The 13,398-nt window shown below is 40.1% G+C and overlaps 1 protein-coding gene across 9 annotated transcripts in view; it reads left to right on the plus strand.

The window, feature by feature from the left end:
- The window catches only part of HEPH (hephaestin), a 103,507-nt gene extending 93,672 nt beyond the window's left edge, over positions 1–9,835 (plus strand). For 4 of the 9 annotated variants that reach the window (XM_065900594.1, XM_065900598.1, XM_065900602.1 and 1 more), the window contains 5 exons: positions 520–745; positions 3,177–3,316; positions 4,169–4,331; positions 7,195–7,239; positions 9,603–9,835. In XM_065900594.1, the coding sequence (XP_065756666.1) occupies positions 520–745; positions 3,177–3,316; positions 4,169–4,331; positions 7,195–7,239; positions 9,603–9,835 (807 nt within the window). The remainder of the gene's footprint in view (positions 1–519; positions 746–3,176; positions 3,317–4,168; positions 4,332–7,194; positions 7,240–9,602) is intronic. The other 5 variants (XM_065900596.1, XM_065900599.1, XM_065900600.1 and 2 more) reach the window with 3 other exon arrangements.
- The last annotated feature ends 3,563 nt before the right edge of the window (positions 9,836–13,398 follow it).

Consider the following 13,398-nt stretch of genomic DNA (forward strand, 5'->3'; position numbering starts at 1 on the left):
AAATTTTAAGTATAGCATAGTATTAGCAGCTCTATAAAACCATTTAATAGAAATTGCTGTGGGGGTCCATGAGAGAGTGATTACTTCTGCTTGGAGGAGAGGATGAATGAGGGGGAAACTGGAGAAGGCAACATAATGATAGGTAGACATACATTGAGCCTTGAAAGCTGAATAGCAGTATGATAAAGGATAGGGATATGGTGGGGGGGGGCATTACAGGAAGAAGAAACAGCCTGAGAAAAGGCATTGTGTTGTGAAAATGATTGGTGAGTTTGGAGATCAACGAATAGTCCAGCAGAGGTAAATCATAAGTGAGATGATAGCATATCTTTCCTATGTCCCAAGATTGTTGTGAGGATCAATTCAGATAATATAGATGAGGTGCTTATAAATACAAGACATTATGATGAAGTGCTGAGGGCACAATGGGCTTGGGTGTTAGCCTGTCTCTCTGTAGAGCACTACCACCCAGAAACAACTCCATCTAGTTCACTCTCTCCCTCTTCCTCCTATCCTTAGGACATGTACAGTGGCCTGGTGGGACCCTTGGCCATCTGCCGAAAGGGCATCCTAGAGCCCAATGGAGGACGGCATGACATGGACCGAGAATTTGCCTTGTTATTCTTGATTTTTGATGAGAACCAGTCTTGGTATCTGGAAGAGAATGTGGAAACTTATGGGCCCCAGGATCCAGGCCATGTTAACCTACAGGATGAGACTTTCTTGGAGAGCAATAAAATGCATGGTCTGTAGAAAAGAACCTAACACGCTTCCAAAGAAGTCCCTACTGGCTGCATGGGGATATCTGATAGGCCCATCACAACCCAAGGGAGCATAATTTCTGAAAGGATAGGAAAGTGGAATGGGGACAAATTAGAAGAAATGTCTCCTACTACAGTATTATATATTTCATACATAAAATAGGTAATGTGGTCTACGTTAGTTCAAGTGCCCAGAAAGCAGGAAGCTGACTCTGTAAAGTTGCTGTGGTGACACTAGCACATTTTAACATATTAGAGAAGGCAAGATGGACATTTATGACCCTCAATGTACCTGGTGTACTGGCTGATTAGGGCCTCTCTACTTAAAAATTCTGAGTTTAGTTTCTCAATATTATCTTATTTCCTTACCACTCTGGATCTGAGATCTGTTTTCTCAATATATTCTAATATAGTCAAATGAAGGACAGCTTATCTTTTAATCTATTTTTAAAACAAAGGTTCAATTTACAGATGGAAGGATTGGAGAGAGAGCCTCAGAGAGCAGCATACTGGGTTATATTACATACAAATAAGAGCTTCTTGATGCTCAAATGGATTTTGGAGGTAAATTGTGCACTCAAGCCTTCCTTTGTTCTAGAGATTTGTGTATCTTTAAAAAAATAGAGAAAATCTCAAAGAAGAGGGAGAATTTAAGTGCAGCAGAATGTATGAAGTGATTTCTCACTATCTCATCTAGTGTAGTATTTCTTTGATTTGAGGATAAGTTGCAGCTTTTATAGTGACTCTACTGGAACTCAAAAGTAGTATCTCATTGTCACACAGATTCTAGCTATTTCCCCTTGATGGAAATATGAGTGATTCACATTGAATCCAGTGATTCACAAACTTTACAAAATGAATTTTTTTAGCTCCTTTCAAATCAGAGAAATAAATTGCCCAAAACCAAAATGGAAAGAGGACACAGATCTTGCTAGTGAAGGGGTTTAGCTAATGCTCATTTACATCTTTTTGTTTATGTGTTTATTCATCCAAACTCTTCAGGTATCAATCTATCTACCTATCAAGAATTTGTTGAAAACTCTCTGAGTGCTGAGACTAGAGAAAAAAATAATGTTGGTGTCTGAGGGCAAACAAATAATACCCTTTCTCTCACTTCCAGATTCCTGAACCAATTGAGAAAGAGGCAGAGATGCTTAAGATCAAATGCGAACTTACTGAGAAAGCTAATTTGCAAACTGAATTTAGTTCTGCAACAAAATGGGCTTACTAATACTACCACAACAATGGATAGATTTTTCATCCTGTCATTGACATAAAGGGACAATACCCTCCTCCTTCACAGGGATAAAATCTTCCCCATGATGGAATAACAAATCCATCTGCACCACTTTCTATGGTCAGACTGAGTTGAGCATATTTAGTCCCTTCTCTCAAATACAAAATTTGGCCAGAGTAAATAGGCAATAAATGTTCCTTCCATTATTTCCTCTCTTGGGATGTAGAGTATAAATCATCTTCCCTCTGTGAGAACATGAAAAGTGGGGGTGTGTATCCTGGGCATAGTCTTGACAGTGTGAATTAACATGGTGATGAGTGGTTTGTTGTTTTTAAAGCATAGGATGTGGCCTGGAAAGAGGCAGATGATGAGTCCCATGTGCTAATATCATTATAAATTCCAAGAATGTGACAGGTATTTTTTAAAACATTTATTGTAGGCTCAGGTGTCTGCTGGGTGTTCTGAAGAATACAAGGAATATAGTATATACATTTATGTCCTGCCTAATAGAAACCTACAACCTAGTTGGGTATATAAAATTCCACAAATTAAAAGATAGGTAAATGTATAAGGCAGTTTCTAGTGAGTTCCAAAGTGTGGTACAGACAGTACTGGAGGAGTTCAGATGTGGAAAGGAATGCAGGCAATGAGAGGTGCTGAGAGGCGCTAGATCAGGGAAGTATTATTAGAAGAGGTGAAGGTATGACTGGGCTTTGAAAAGATGGATAAAAGTAGGGAAATTTTCTGTGAGGGAAGATCAGAAACATGAGCAAGAACACAGAGAACATGAATATGGGACCATATGGGGGGGATGGTGAAAAAATCACCTTAATTGAAATAAATATGTTAGATAATGGTAGATGAGTTTGGGAAGGTAGTTTGGGGCTGTATTTTGAAGGACCTTGTTGGCTGAGATAAGGAGGCATGGACTTGATATTTTTGGCAGGAGGGAGCTATTAAAGTATTTTAAGCATCAGAATAACATGATCATATTAGTTATTTAGAAAGACCACTCTTGTAACACCAATGTGGAAGATAGACTGGAGAGGGACAAATGGAATAAAAATGAGAGAATTTAGGAGGGTATTGCTATCATCAGAGATGATAGGGATTAGCTCTAGGGTAGTGGCAGTGGTAAGTCAAAATGAGAGATATAAAATAGTTTTCTTCTCTTACAGCCATTAATGGAAAGCTCTATGCCAACCTCAGGGGCCTTACCATGTACCAAGGAGAACGAGTGGCTTGGTACATGCTGGCCATGGGACAAGATATTGACCTACACACTGTCCATTTCCATGCAGAAAGCTTTCTCTATCGGGTGAGCTGGAAAAGAGACTGAGTCCCTCAGAGTGCTTTGATATCCATTAAGAAAGAAGAGAATAAAAAGAAACATGATAATAATCAGTTAAAAGAAGAAAGGTCTTGTACATAGAGTATTGATCGGGGAATTCTAGTTTGGCTTTGTATCCCAAGGTCAGTCATTGCCCTCCAGGTCTTAGCTTTCCCCTATGATATAGAAGAAATGAATGGCTCATTTATGGGATAAGGAGATTGAAGGAATAAATGTAATTGGGTCTCAGTCAGGGACTTGAGGTCCAGTAAGCAGTCATCCTGAGTGAGAAATTTCAGAGTAGTGTCTCACAATCTCTGAAAGTCCTTAATCCATTCCTGAACTTCAGTTCAGGACCTACATGGGACTACATGTGGGTTTTGAAGAAGAAATTTTGTCTTAGGAAAAGGGGTCAGAGCTGTAGGCATTAATGTGGACTTAAAGACTTAGAAGTCCTGATAAAGGTGGTGGCATAGAGGAGAAACTAAATTGAGTTTCATTTCTAAAGTAAATATGTGGATCCTTCCTAGGGGTCAAGGCTTAAGCCTGCTAAAATGTATGGATATACTAGTTTTTATCCCCCTAATGAAAGACTAAATGAACTTTACTTTGGGACACTTTAAGAAAAAGTAGGAAGAGAGAGTCTCCTCTGTTGAGTCAGTTTGTATGGGTGGGTTCACAGAGGAGATGGATAAGATGGAATCTTTAAGCTGTTCTCTGATCTGTGAATCTTGAAGTTCCATGTCTCTGGTATGGATACCCAAGCCTTTTAATTCCTATAAGTTCTGAGACTATCTCTACCCTTCACTTTCTCTCTCTCACCCACAATCTCTCTTGCAGAGTGGAGAGAGCTACCGGGCAGATGTGGTGGATCTGTTCCCAGGGACCTTTGAGGTTGTGGAGATGGTGACCAGCAACCCTGGGACATGGCTGCTTCACTGTCATGTTACAGACCATGTCCATGCTGGCATGGAGACTGTCTTTATGGTTTTGTCCCAAAGAGGTAAAGCCTAATTAGGATATCTTCTGGCACTGTATCTAGCCTGTAAGAACCAGATAATCCAAGAAGTGACTTGCATCCATCTTCTGATCCCAAGAAGACAGAACAGACCCCTTCTAGTGTTCTCCCAACCAATATTTCTCATTCCCTGTTGCTCCCCTGCTCATGTCCCCTCCTAATTTCTTTGATACTTGTTGAGCTCACATGAATTGACTCAGCCTGGCTGGGCTGTATGCATTGATGCTTAGTGTAGATTTGCTTCCTTTGAATACATTTAATTTGTATGTAAATTTATTATTTTAGAGTTTATTAGAGGTATTAACTATTTCAAAGGAATCTTATTAATGAGTTCTTTTTTTATAAAAAGGAAAAATATAATTCTAACAGTCACCCCTTAATTAGTTTGTTTTGTGGGAATTGTCTAAGGCTGGAAAGAGATATTAGCCTTCAATTACAACTAATCCCAGACAGACGCTAACAAGGATGGAAAAAACTTTTCCCTTGTATTTGTTATATGGAGACGTAATAGCCAGGGTATTTTCTTTACCAATAAATCTTTGTTCACCACCAATAACATAGAAGAGTAGGCTGTGTTGAATTTTGTGTCCTTGGGCCATCAAAGCATTGAGTCTCACTTCTTAAGTCTCTTAACCTGAATCCAGTACTCATCATTATCCCCCTTGCAAGAGGCTCAATAGAAACTCTTGGGACCCACATGAATCCAGAGAGGTATTTTTTCTCCTGTTCTTTTTTTTTTTTTTAAGTCATGCTGTTTTGAAAACTGGTTATATTGAGGTAGGTATTCTGGGATTCCCAGCCATTGACATTCTGTCAGCAGGAATAGAAAGTGGGAAAATGTCTTTAGACATTTAAACAGGGCTAGCAAACCAGGGTAGAAAATACAACTCTGCTATTTACCCCCAGGGAGGGAGACGAATAATTGTACATTATGATTTCCTATATCTTTGGAAAAGTTTGTTCTCTGGTAACACATACTGCTAGAATGTGTCTTCCAGTTACTACTGTAGTACTATTCCCTACCACCCAGACAGGCACACATAATTCTTTGTTGTATCCTGTCAGTCCTTAGAATCAAACTCTAGTGGTGAATTGATATATCATCAAGATGCTATAGATTTAAAGCAATAGATTGTCTCCATGTGTAGTAACGGGTCATGTCAAATATGGAACATCTAATAGATAAGAGACTGCATCAATACATATCATCAAGGAACTTCCATGAATAAGAATAACTTACCTCTCTCTATAATAATGAGCAAGTCCATAAATTTTACCTATTTACCTTTTGTTTGTTTGACAGACTATGGTCTAATTTGATATTGTTCAAATCACATATAAGCTAACAGGCCAACCAGAGGGAAGAGTTGAAGACAGATAGGGAATAAAAGACGAATTGTTGGAAAGGGCTTCCCAGGAAAGAAGCAGGGGATGAAAGTCAGAGCTACGAAAAAATATTAGAGTGGGGTAAGGTCATTTTTCTTCTACTAAAAGAAGAGAGAAAACAGAAAAGACCCAATGTGTAGGTTTGGGTGAGAGGCTTGACAAATTAGATATTTCTGTCTGATGGTCTGTGTTTCATCTGTGATGGAGGAGACAGAGTCATCTACTGAGAATGAAAGATAGATGGTAGTGTAAGGGGCTTTAGAAGAGTGGGCAAAGTGGTTATGAAATAACCACTCTGGGTGGTGGGGAAAAAGTTACTCTGAGTGATGGAAAATAAATTAATTATTGCCAAGCAGCACTGAGGACTTAGTTGAAGTTGGACCCAAAGAATACTGATCTTTACAATTGTGTGATGTTTCTCCATCAGCATTCATCATAATACCAGAAAAAAATACAATGAAAGTATAGTTACTGGGGTTTCAGCAAATGATTATAACATTCCTGGTAAGTTAGTAGTTGAAGTGATAGACAATGGAGTCCAGCCTGGCCAGGAATGGAAGAAAAAAACAGGATGAAACTGGTGAGGTAAGAAAAATGGAAGTGTCCAGGAGCTAGAGGTCTTCATGAGAGGAGAAAATAACAGGTGAAATAGAATAAATAGCATTAGAACATGGAGAGAATAGGAGGCTGTTGTTAGATTTTAGACTTATGAGATGGAGCAAGTCTGCATAATTAGCCCAATGTGACCATAAGAGTGGTTGATAGAGTTGGAGTATATTTGAAATTTGTTAGAGTTAAGAGGTCTAAAAACTGTGAGATTAAGTGTTGGATAGGTCAACACTTATGATGGGAATTGAAGACAAGAAAGACTGAGCCACGTACCAAAGACTTCCATGAATGAAAACTGCTAGGTAACAGTGACAAGAAGTGGTTGTGATTTTTTAGCCAAGTAATATAAGCCTCAAAAGAGATGGATCTTTGCAAAAAGGGGAGGAATAATAAATAATCTCAAAGCAGTATTGAGAAGATATAAAGGAAGCATAGTTCTCAGAAAAGAGCTCAGCCTCATTAAAGCAAGAAGAGGAAGAAGTATTCTAAAATGGTTGAATATGTAGGGATGCAGGTTTGACAAAGAACAGGGGCTTCCTGAAGGAAGGCTGGGAAAAGGTGGCAAAAAGAGCAATAATGAGGATAAAGTGTCAATAAATATGTAAATTTTGGCAGAGGGATGACTTACCTTTTGGACTCCTAAGACTATGCTCTTGCTTATATTTTGTGTCACTGCTCAAAATCAAATCCACATACCAATACTGATCTTGATCACAAGATAGTTAATTCCAGTCACCTCCATTTTGCTTACTATATCACAGAGAGTCCTCCAACCATTGCTAACCTCCTACAACAAGCCTGTGGATAGGTAGGAAGAATAATAAGACTAACCTCTTTTCTCTTTTTCCTCCAGAACACTTAAGCACTACCACCATCATCTCTGAAGAGACTGGAAAAGGTAGGGAGAAGGATACACGGATTGGGTAATTATATATGTTGTGCATTTGGGGAAAAGTTCAGTGCCTCTAGAAGATGAGTTTCATATGGCTGAAATGTGGACCTCAATACTAGCAGAAAACATCCTGAGATTTATTTAAGATTTCAGAAAACAGGAATCTAAGGTTAAGTTTCCAGTTAAGCTTCCCTCAGCAGGTTTATTCTCTCTGACCTCCATGCCCAACCTCCTGAGTTGAGGAAAATTGCCTCATCCTCAGTTGAAGGCTGCTATCTTATCCTCTTACTAATGTATGAGGGGAAATAAAATTCAAGGTCTTGCTGAGTTGTGAATGAAGGTGCTATAGTACAGATATGAATTCCCCACAAGGACAGTGTGAAACTAGGACAAATGCCATTCAGTCTGCACCAGGTAATTAATCTTTCATCTATAGAATACTAAATAGTTGATGCTTTAGAACCATCCATCTCTGTACTTCCAGAAAATAGAGCTTCTTGTTCTATCCAGGCTGCGTTCAAATAATGCTTTCACTCTCTACCTCATTTGTACCTGAACTGAGAAATATTCATAAAGTTGTGAGAGGCTAGAATAGATGTTAGAGATTTTCAGTTTAGTCTGGAGGTTTTTCAGCTCTGTTTGGAAAGGTCCTAATGATCTAAGTATCTTATAAATAGTCAACTAGGGGACTAGGGTATGTCCTGGAGGGTTAGGGAGAGGTAAGGTGAAGCAGAGAGAGCAGAGTGACATACATATATGTATATGTATTTGTATATATATATATATATATATATATATAGTATATATATATTTATATATACATATTTTGTGCATACATTTGTATATGCATTTGTACATATCAGTGTGTACATACATACATACATCCTCATAAGCTCTTGTTTGTTAAAGAGGTTAAACAGTGAGGAAAACCCCTCAAAACTGGTGGTCTACTAAAGCCCAATATTTTCTGCATGAGAAACTGAGAGATGGAAAGTGATTTTTCCAAGGTCACAAGAGAAGTAAGTAGTAGAATGTAAACTCAAAACCAGAATGTTTCCCAGCTTCCATTTGAACTCATTATATTTCATCTTCTCTCAGTTCTGAAAGAATATTGATTCATCCAGTTATACATTCATCAAACACATACTAACTGCCAGAGACACCACAAAAGTAAGACATTGTCACTATTTTCCAAGAGAATCATGCCTAAAAGTGGAATGAGACACAGAGACAATAATTGCAGTGCTGGATACTATGTTAGTTTTTTTAAGTGGGGAAACAATAATAACAACGGATCAATTATTGTGCATTTGATGTCTTCCAGGAGCTATGTTAAATATTTTATAAATATCAACTCACTCAAGCCTCACAATAAACCACTGAATTAAGTATGGTTATTATCCCCATTTTATAAAAGAGGGGACTGAAATCCAGAAGTGAGGGTGGATTAGGTCACTTGGCCCAAGCAAGTAAATTGTGGGAGTACAAACAGTACAGGTACTTTGGGCACACAAAAGAAAGACCATTGTTAGTTATACAGCTGAATTGAAGAAAGCTTTGCTGAGACGTATAATGTTTAAGCTAGGGATAGAATGGTGAGGAAGAAGAAAGGGTGTTCAGGCAATGGGAGCAGCATGAGAAAGTCTTGGAAGCCTGAAGAGGCTCACCCATTCTGTAGAACAAATAATGAGTTGCTATCCCTGAAGATAGTAAATAAGAGTAGGCTAAGTTAGAACCTGATCGTGAGAGTTGCAATGTCTGACTTGAGTATGAGCTTTATTCCATAGGCTGATTGGAGATCATCAAAAGTTTGTATGCCAGGAACTAAGAAAATTAGATATTTCACCTAGAAAGATCAATGTGACATCAGTGTTATAATGACCCAAAGATGTGAGAGACCAGACAGCACAGAGACAGGCTCTTGTCATGGTCCAATGGTCAAAGTGAGTATTGATAAGCTAGATAATTGAGTCAAACTGCTTCTCAGGAGTTTCTACTTACTGCTCCCAGTTCTACCCTCTGGAACCACGCAAACCAAATTCAATTCTTTTTTTTTTTTTCTACATCACAGGTTTTTATATATTTAAAGAAATATGTCAAGGCCCTTCTCACTCTGAGTGTTAGCTCTTTCCATGGGGGGACTGGTGCCTCAATGCTTCCTAATAATTTTCTCAGCTATGACATTTTTTACGCTAGTTCTCTGTAACCTCCGTATCTGTCATCATTGGCTGATCTTTTGAGGGCTAAGGATAGTTTCTCTGTCCTATTTGGATGACCTTATTTCTCTTCTCCCAGAGTTGACTATAAAATAAGACATTTTAGAGTATTCTCCATCCCAGGGTTCCCACTTGCCTCTTGTTCCATTTCAGTAGCAATTCCCAGAGACATTGGAGAAAGCAATGTGAGGATGCTGGGCATGCAGATCCCTGTAAAGGATATCGAGATACTGACTTCTGTCTTGATTGCCATGGGTGTCACTCTCCTGCTCATTGCTCTGGCTCTTGGTGGTGTGGTGTGGTACCAGCATCGGCAGAGAAAGCTACGGCGCAACAGGAGGTCCATCCTGGATGACAGCTTCAAGCTTCTGTCTCTCAAGCAATAACAGCTGGATCCTGGAACTGCACATCTGGGACACACTCCCAGAAGGCCATGGACTAGCAGCTGACCTCACTGTCACTGTCAAAGGGGAATGGGTTTTAGAGAGGCAGAGGAGGGAATCAAACTCAAAAGAGTATTTCTTCACTAATTTATTTACATGGAAATGATATGCTTTCTTTTTCTTTAGTTTCTTTACTCCACTTGGGCACCTGGGGCTGAGTCCCCTAGTATCTAATATCAGAAATTTCAACAGCTATATTATATCACCCACTGACACTTGGAAGGTCTGGAAATTTCTAAAAACTGACTCCTCTCACAAAGTAGATACCAAGAGTAAGGTTCACTGATTAGGTTTCTCCTGCTTTCCAGGACTTAGGCAAGTTCAGTTTGAACTGAGGCTAAGTGAGCTATGATGATAATCCAAATCTAAACTAGGACTAAGAACATAGTCTTGATGGGGAATGGGTGGGGTGGGATTTTAAGATCCAAATTGTATTTTGATTCTTCTTGGCAGTGGACTATTTTGGTTAAGTGGGTAGATGGAATATTGTTGTCATGAGCAACTACAACCTTTGGAGGCAAAAGCTCCTCAGGAAGGCAGTACTCCAAGTTCTTGGCGCATTTGCACTGAAGGGAATGTTGAGTGTCATCTCCATGTTTTAGTCAGAAAATCCTACACATTAAAGTTCTTGTTAGAACACCATAAGAGTGAATTTGGTGAATTTGATTGTCTCTGTGGCCTCTGGGAGGTTGTGACTGTTATTGAAAAAGAGAGCACTCAGCGAGACTGGTGGGGGTGACTAGTGTTGGGCATAGAATGGGTCTGCCTATCCTTTGTGGACCCTGCAGTTTGTGTTTTGGAAGTGAAGAAGCTGCCCAAGAGGAAGCCTCAGAATCAGAGTGGTAGGTACCATCGTTTGGCCCATAAGTGCCAAAAGTATTCTGAATGCAAAGAAAAGTTGCCAGAGGGAAATAGAGGGCTGAAACTAAGCTCAAACCTTTACACTGGGCAAGGAGAGGTGGGCACAGATCTAATGGGCTCTTTTGGTAGTTGGGGGTATGAGAGGTCTACTTGCAATTTTGGGGGCCTCTTTATAGGGTAGAGTCCTTCGTCTGGTAATTTAAAGCAATATTCCTTTGTCACTTACAAGTTCAAGCCTCTCTAAAACCTTGGTCAGAGAGCACAGACAAGACACAGATTAGGGATGGGATAAGATGGCCCATTCTTACTATAGTATCCATAATACCATTTTACATGGCAAGTGGAAAATGGAAGAGGCATCAGGGACAGTTAAAATAATAACTGAAATGCATAGTGCTTTACACTTTACAAAGCATCTAATACCTGATTGCATTTTACTTCCCTTAGTTTTATCAGGGTGATACTTTGTTTTACCTTTTAGTAAACAAATGATTATAGAGAGTAAGTGATTTTACCCCAGGTCATTCAGCTAAAAATTGAGTGGGGATTCAAGCCTTCATCTATTCAACTCCAAATACCTGCTTCATCCTTCTATATCATGGAAACTCCACTAATCTCCATCATTTGTTACCCATATTGAATCCAACTTTCCTTTTCCTGTCTTTCCAGCAAAACTGTCTGCCTAGTTAGCAACACTTTACAGATTAACTGTAGGAACCCACAAAGCTGGTGTTCAGGTGCTAAATAATGTTGAAAATTGGAGGGTAAAACACAGGCCAGAGCCCATCATTCATTTTGGTTTACTGTGGTCAATGGCTCTGTGGAGAGCTTTACTGGAAGTCTCAGAAACATATCAGGGTGTGGAGTAGGGAGAAGATTTGGATTATTAGTGATAAAATCAAATGAGAGTACTTAAACCATTGCATAATCAATGCACTTAACAGCAGAACTCTGTTGGTGTATTGTTAACGTGAAGGTTATTGAAAACTCAGTGCACTCTGGGGACTCTACTCAATTATTGTAATCTGTATGCAAATGGAATGTGGTCTCAGTCACGAATCTGAGACAAGGAGAAGTAGGTGGGATGGGGATACGTTTTTTCTGAATGTGTAACCCTGCTCCTGATTGGGGAATGTAAGTTCAAGCCCACGTATTACAGAAAAGTATGCATTTTTGTAGTGGGTGTTCTCCCTGTGGGGATGTAGGAGATGTTTTTGACAATTAAGTGGCACTTCCATCCATTCAATTGCTCAAGTCAGAAATCGCAAAGTAAACCTTGTTTCTTTTTCCTCCAAAATATCTTTAATTTATTCATCTGTTTCTATCTTCATTGCTACCACCCCAAACTAAAGCACAACCATCTGTTACCAGGATTTGTGTGGTAGCCTCCTGCTTATAACCTTACATTCACTCCAGCCTCCTACAATTGATTCTCCATGCAGAAAAGTGATGTTTGAAAAACATAAATTGGACTTCCAGTTTAGATGAGCTGCCATAGGTTCACCTCTCTCTGGAGATAAATAAGCCTTGGAAATAATAAAAAAAAGACAACAATAGAAGGGCTCAAAAAGATAGAGAAGAGGAAGGCAGCCTGAAGAAGAACAGAGAAACATAGCAACAAAGCATCTTCTTAACACCTAACCTAGAAGAATGCAGCCTAAAGTCAAAAAGGAGTCCTAGGGACAACCCCAGGTGGGCCTGGGACTCTGAAACAAGGGACTGGGGAGGAGCCTTGCTTACATCAAGTAACCATGGAAGCTGCTCTTCAACTCTGTTGACCAGAGACTCTCCTCCCCCAGTTAGACATTAGGAAGCAACTGCAAGGAGAATCCCAACATAGTAAGCTGCAGCCCAGGAAGCACTCTTTGTGCCTGTAAGCTGGAGAATCCCTTTTCCTACCCAGAGACAATAATGGTTCTGGCAGAGGTCAACAGGAACCTCAGTGACACCAGAGAAACCAAGCAAAACTGAAGAGCACAGCAAAGTTTCTGAAACTTACATTGCCATTGGAACACAAAATTATGCCAGGACTTATGCTAAACATAAACAGGGTTACTGCCTCCTAAAATAGATTGTTTTAATATGATTCAGAGTTCCATCATACCAAGAATCAGTAAAATCACAACTTGAATGAGAAAAGACAGTATACTTTCTGGGTTCCCTCTATGTGGGCTGTGTGGGTCCTTCTGTTGTGGTGGGCTGATTACTGTGAGGACACTGGTAGGTGGGACTGTACCCCTGTCCAGTTGGTTGCCAGACACTGCCTTGTGCAGAGGCTGTGAGCCACAGGTGATCAAGACCATGTCCTGGTATGGCTGTTTTCACAGTCAGGGGATTCCAGGTCCTGGTGCCAAGCTACAGATGGTTGTGGCCATGTCATTGGTTGACTGGCTACTGAGCCCAGAGGGATCTCAGGGCTAGTGCTGGTCCACCAGTGCGTATAGCCAGGTCCCATGGTGGCTGGCTCTGGTGCCAGGGATCTCAGAGCAAGTGTCGACCTGCTGTTGGGTGGGGCCCCAGGACATCCTGGGGTGGTGTTGGCCTGCTAGAGGACAGGCTGGTTCTTGCCACAGCTGGATGCAAGGCTGCCGTGGTTCCAGGGCTGGTGCTCACACAGAAGCAGCTGAAGCTCGGTCCTGGGTGTC

Source organism: Phocoena phocoena, chromosome X, assembly GCF_963924675.1.
Source record: "Phocoena phocoena chromosome X, mPhoPho1.1, whole genome shotgun sequence".
Classification (NCBI taxonomy): domain Eukaryota; kingdom Metazoa; phylum Chordata; class Mammalia; order Artiodactyla; family Phocoenidae; genus Phocoena; species Phocoena phocoena.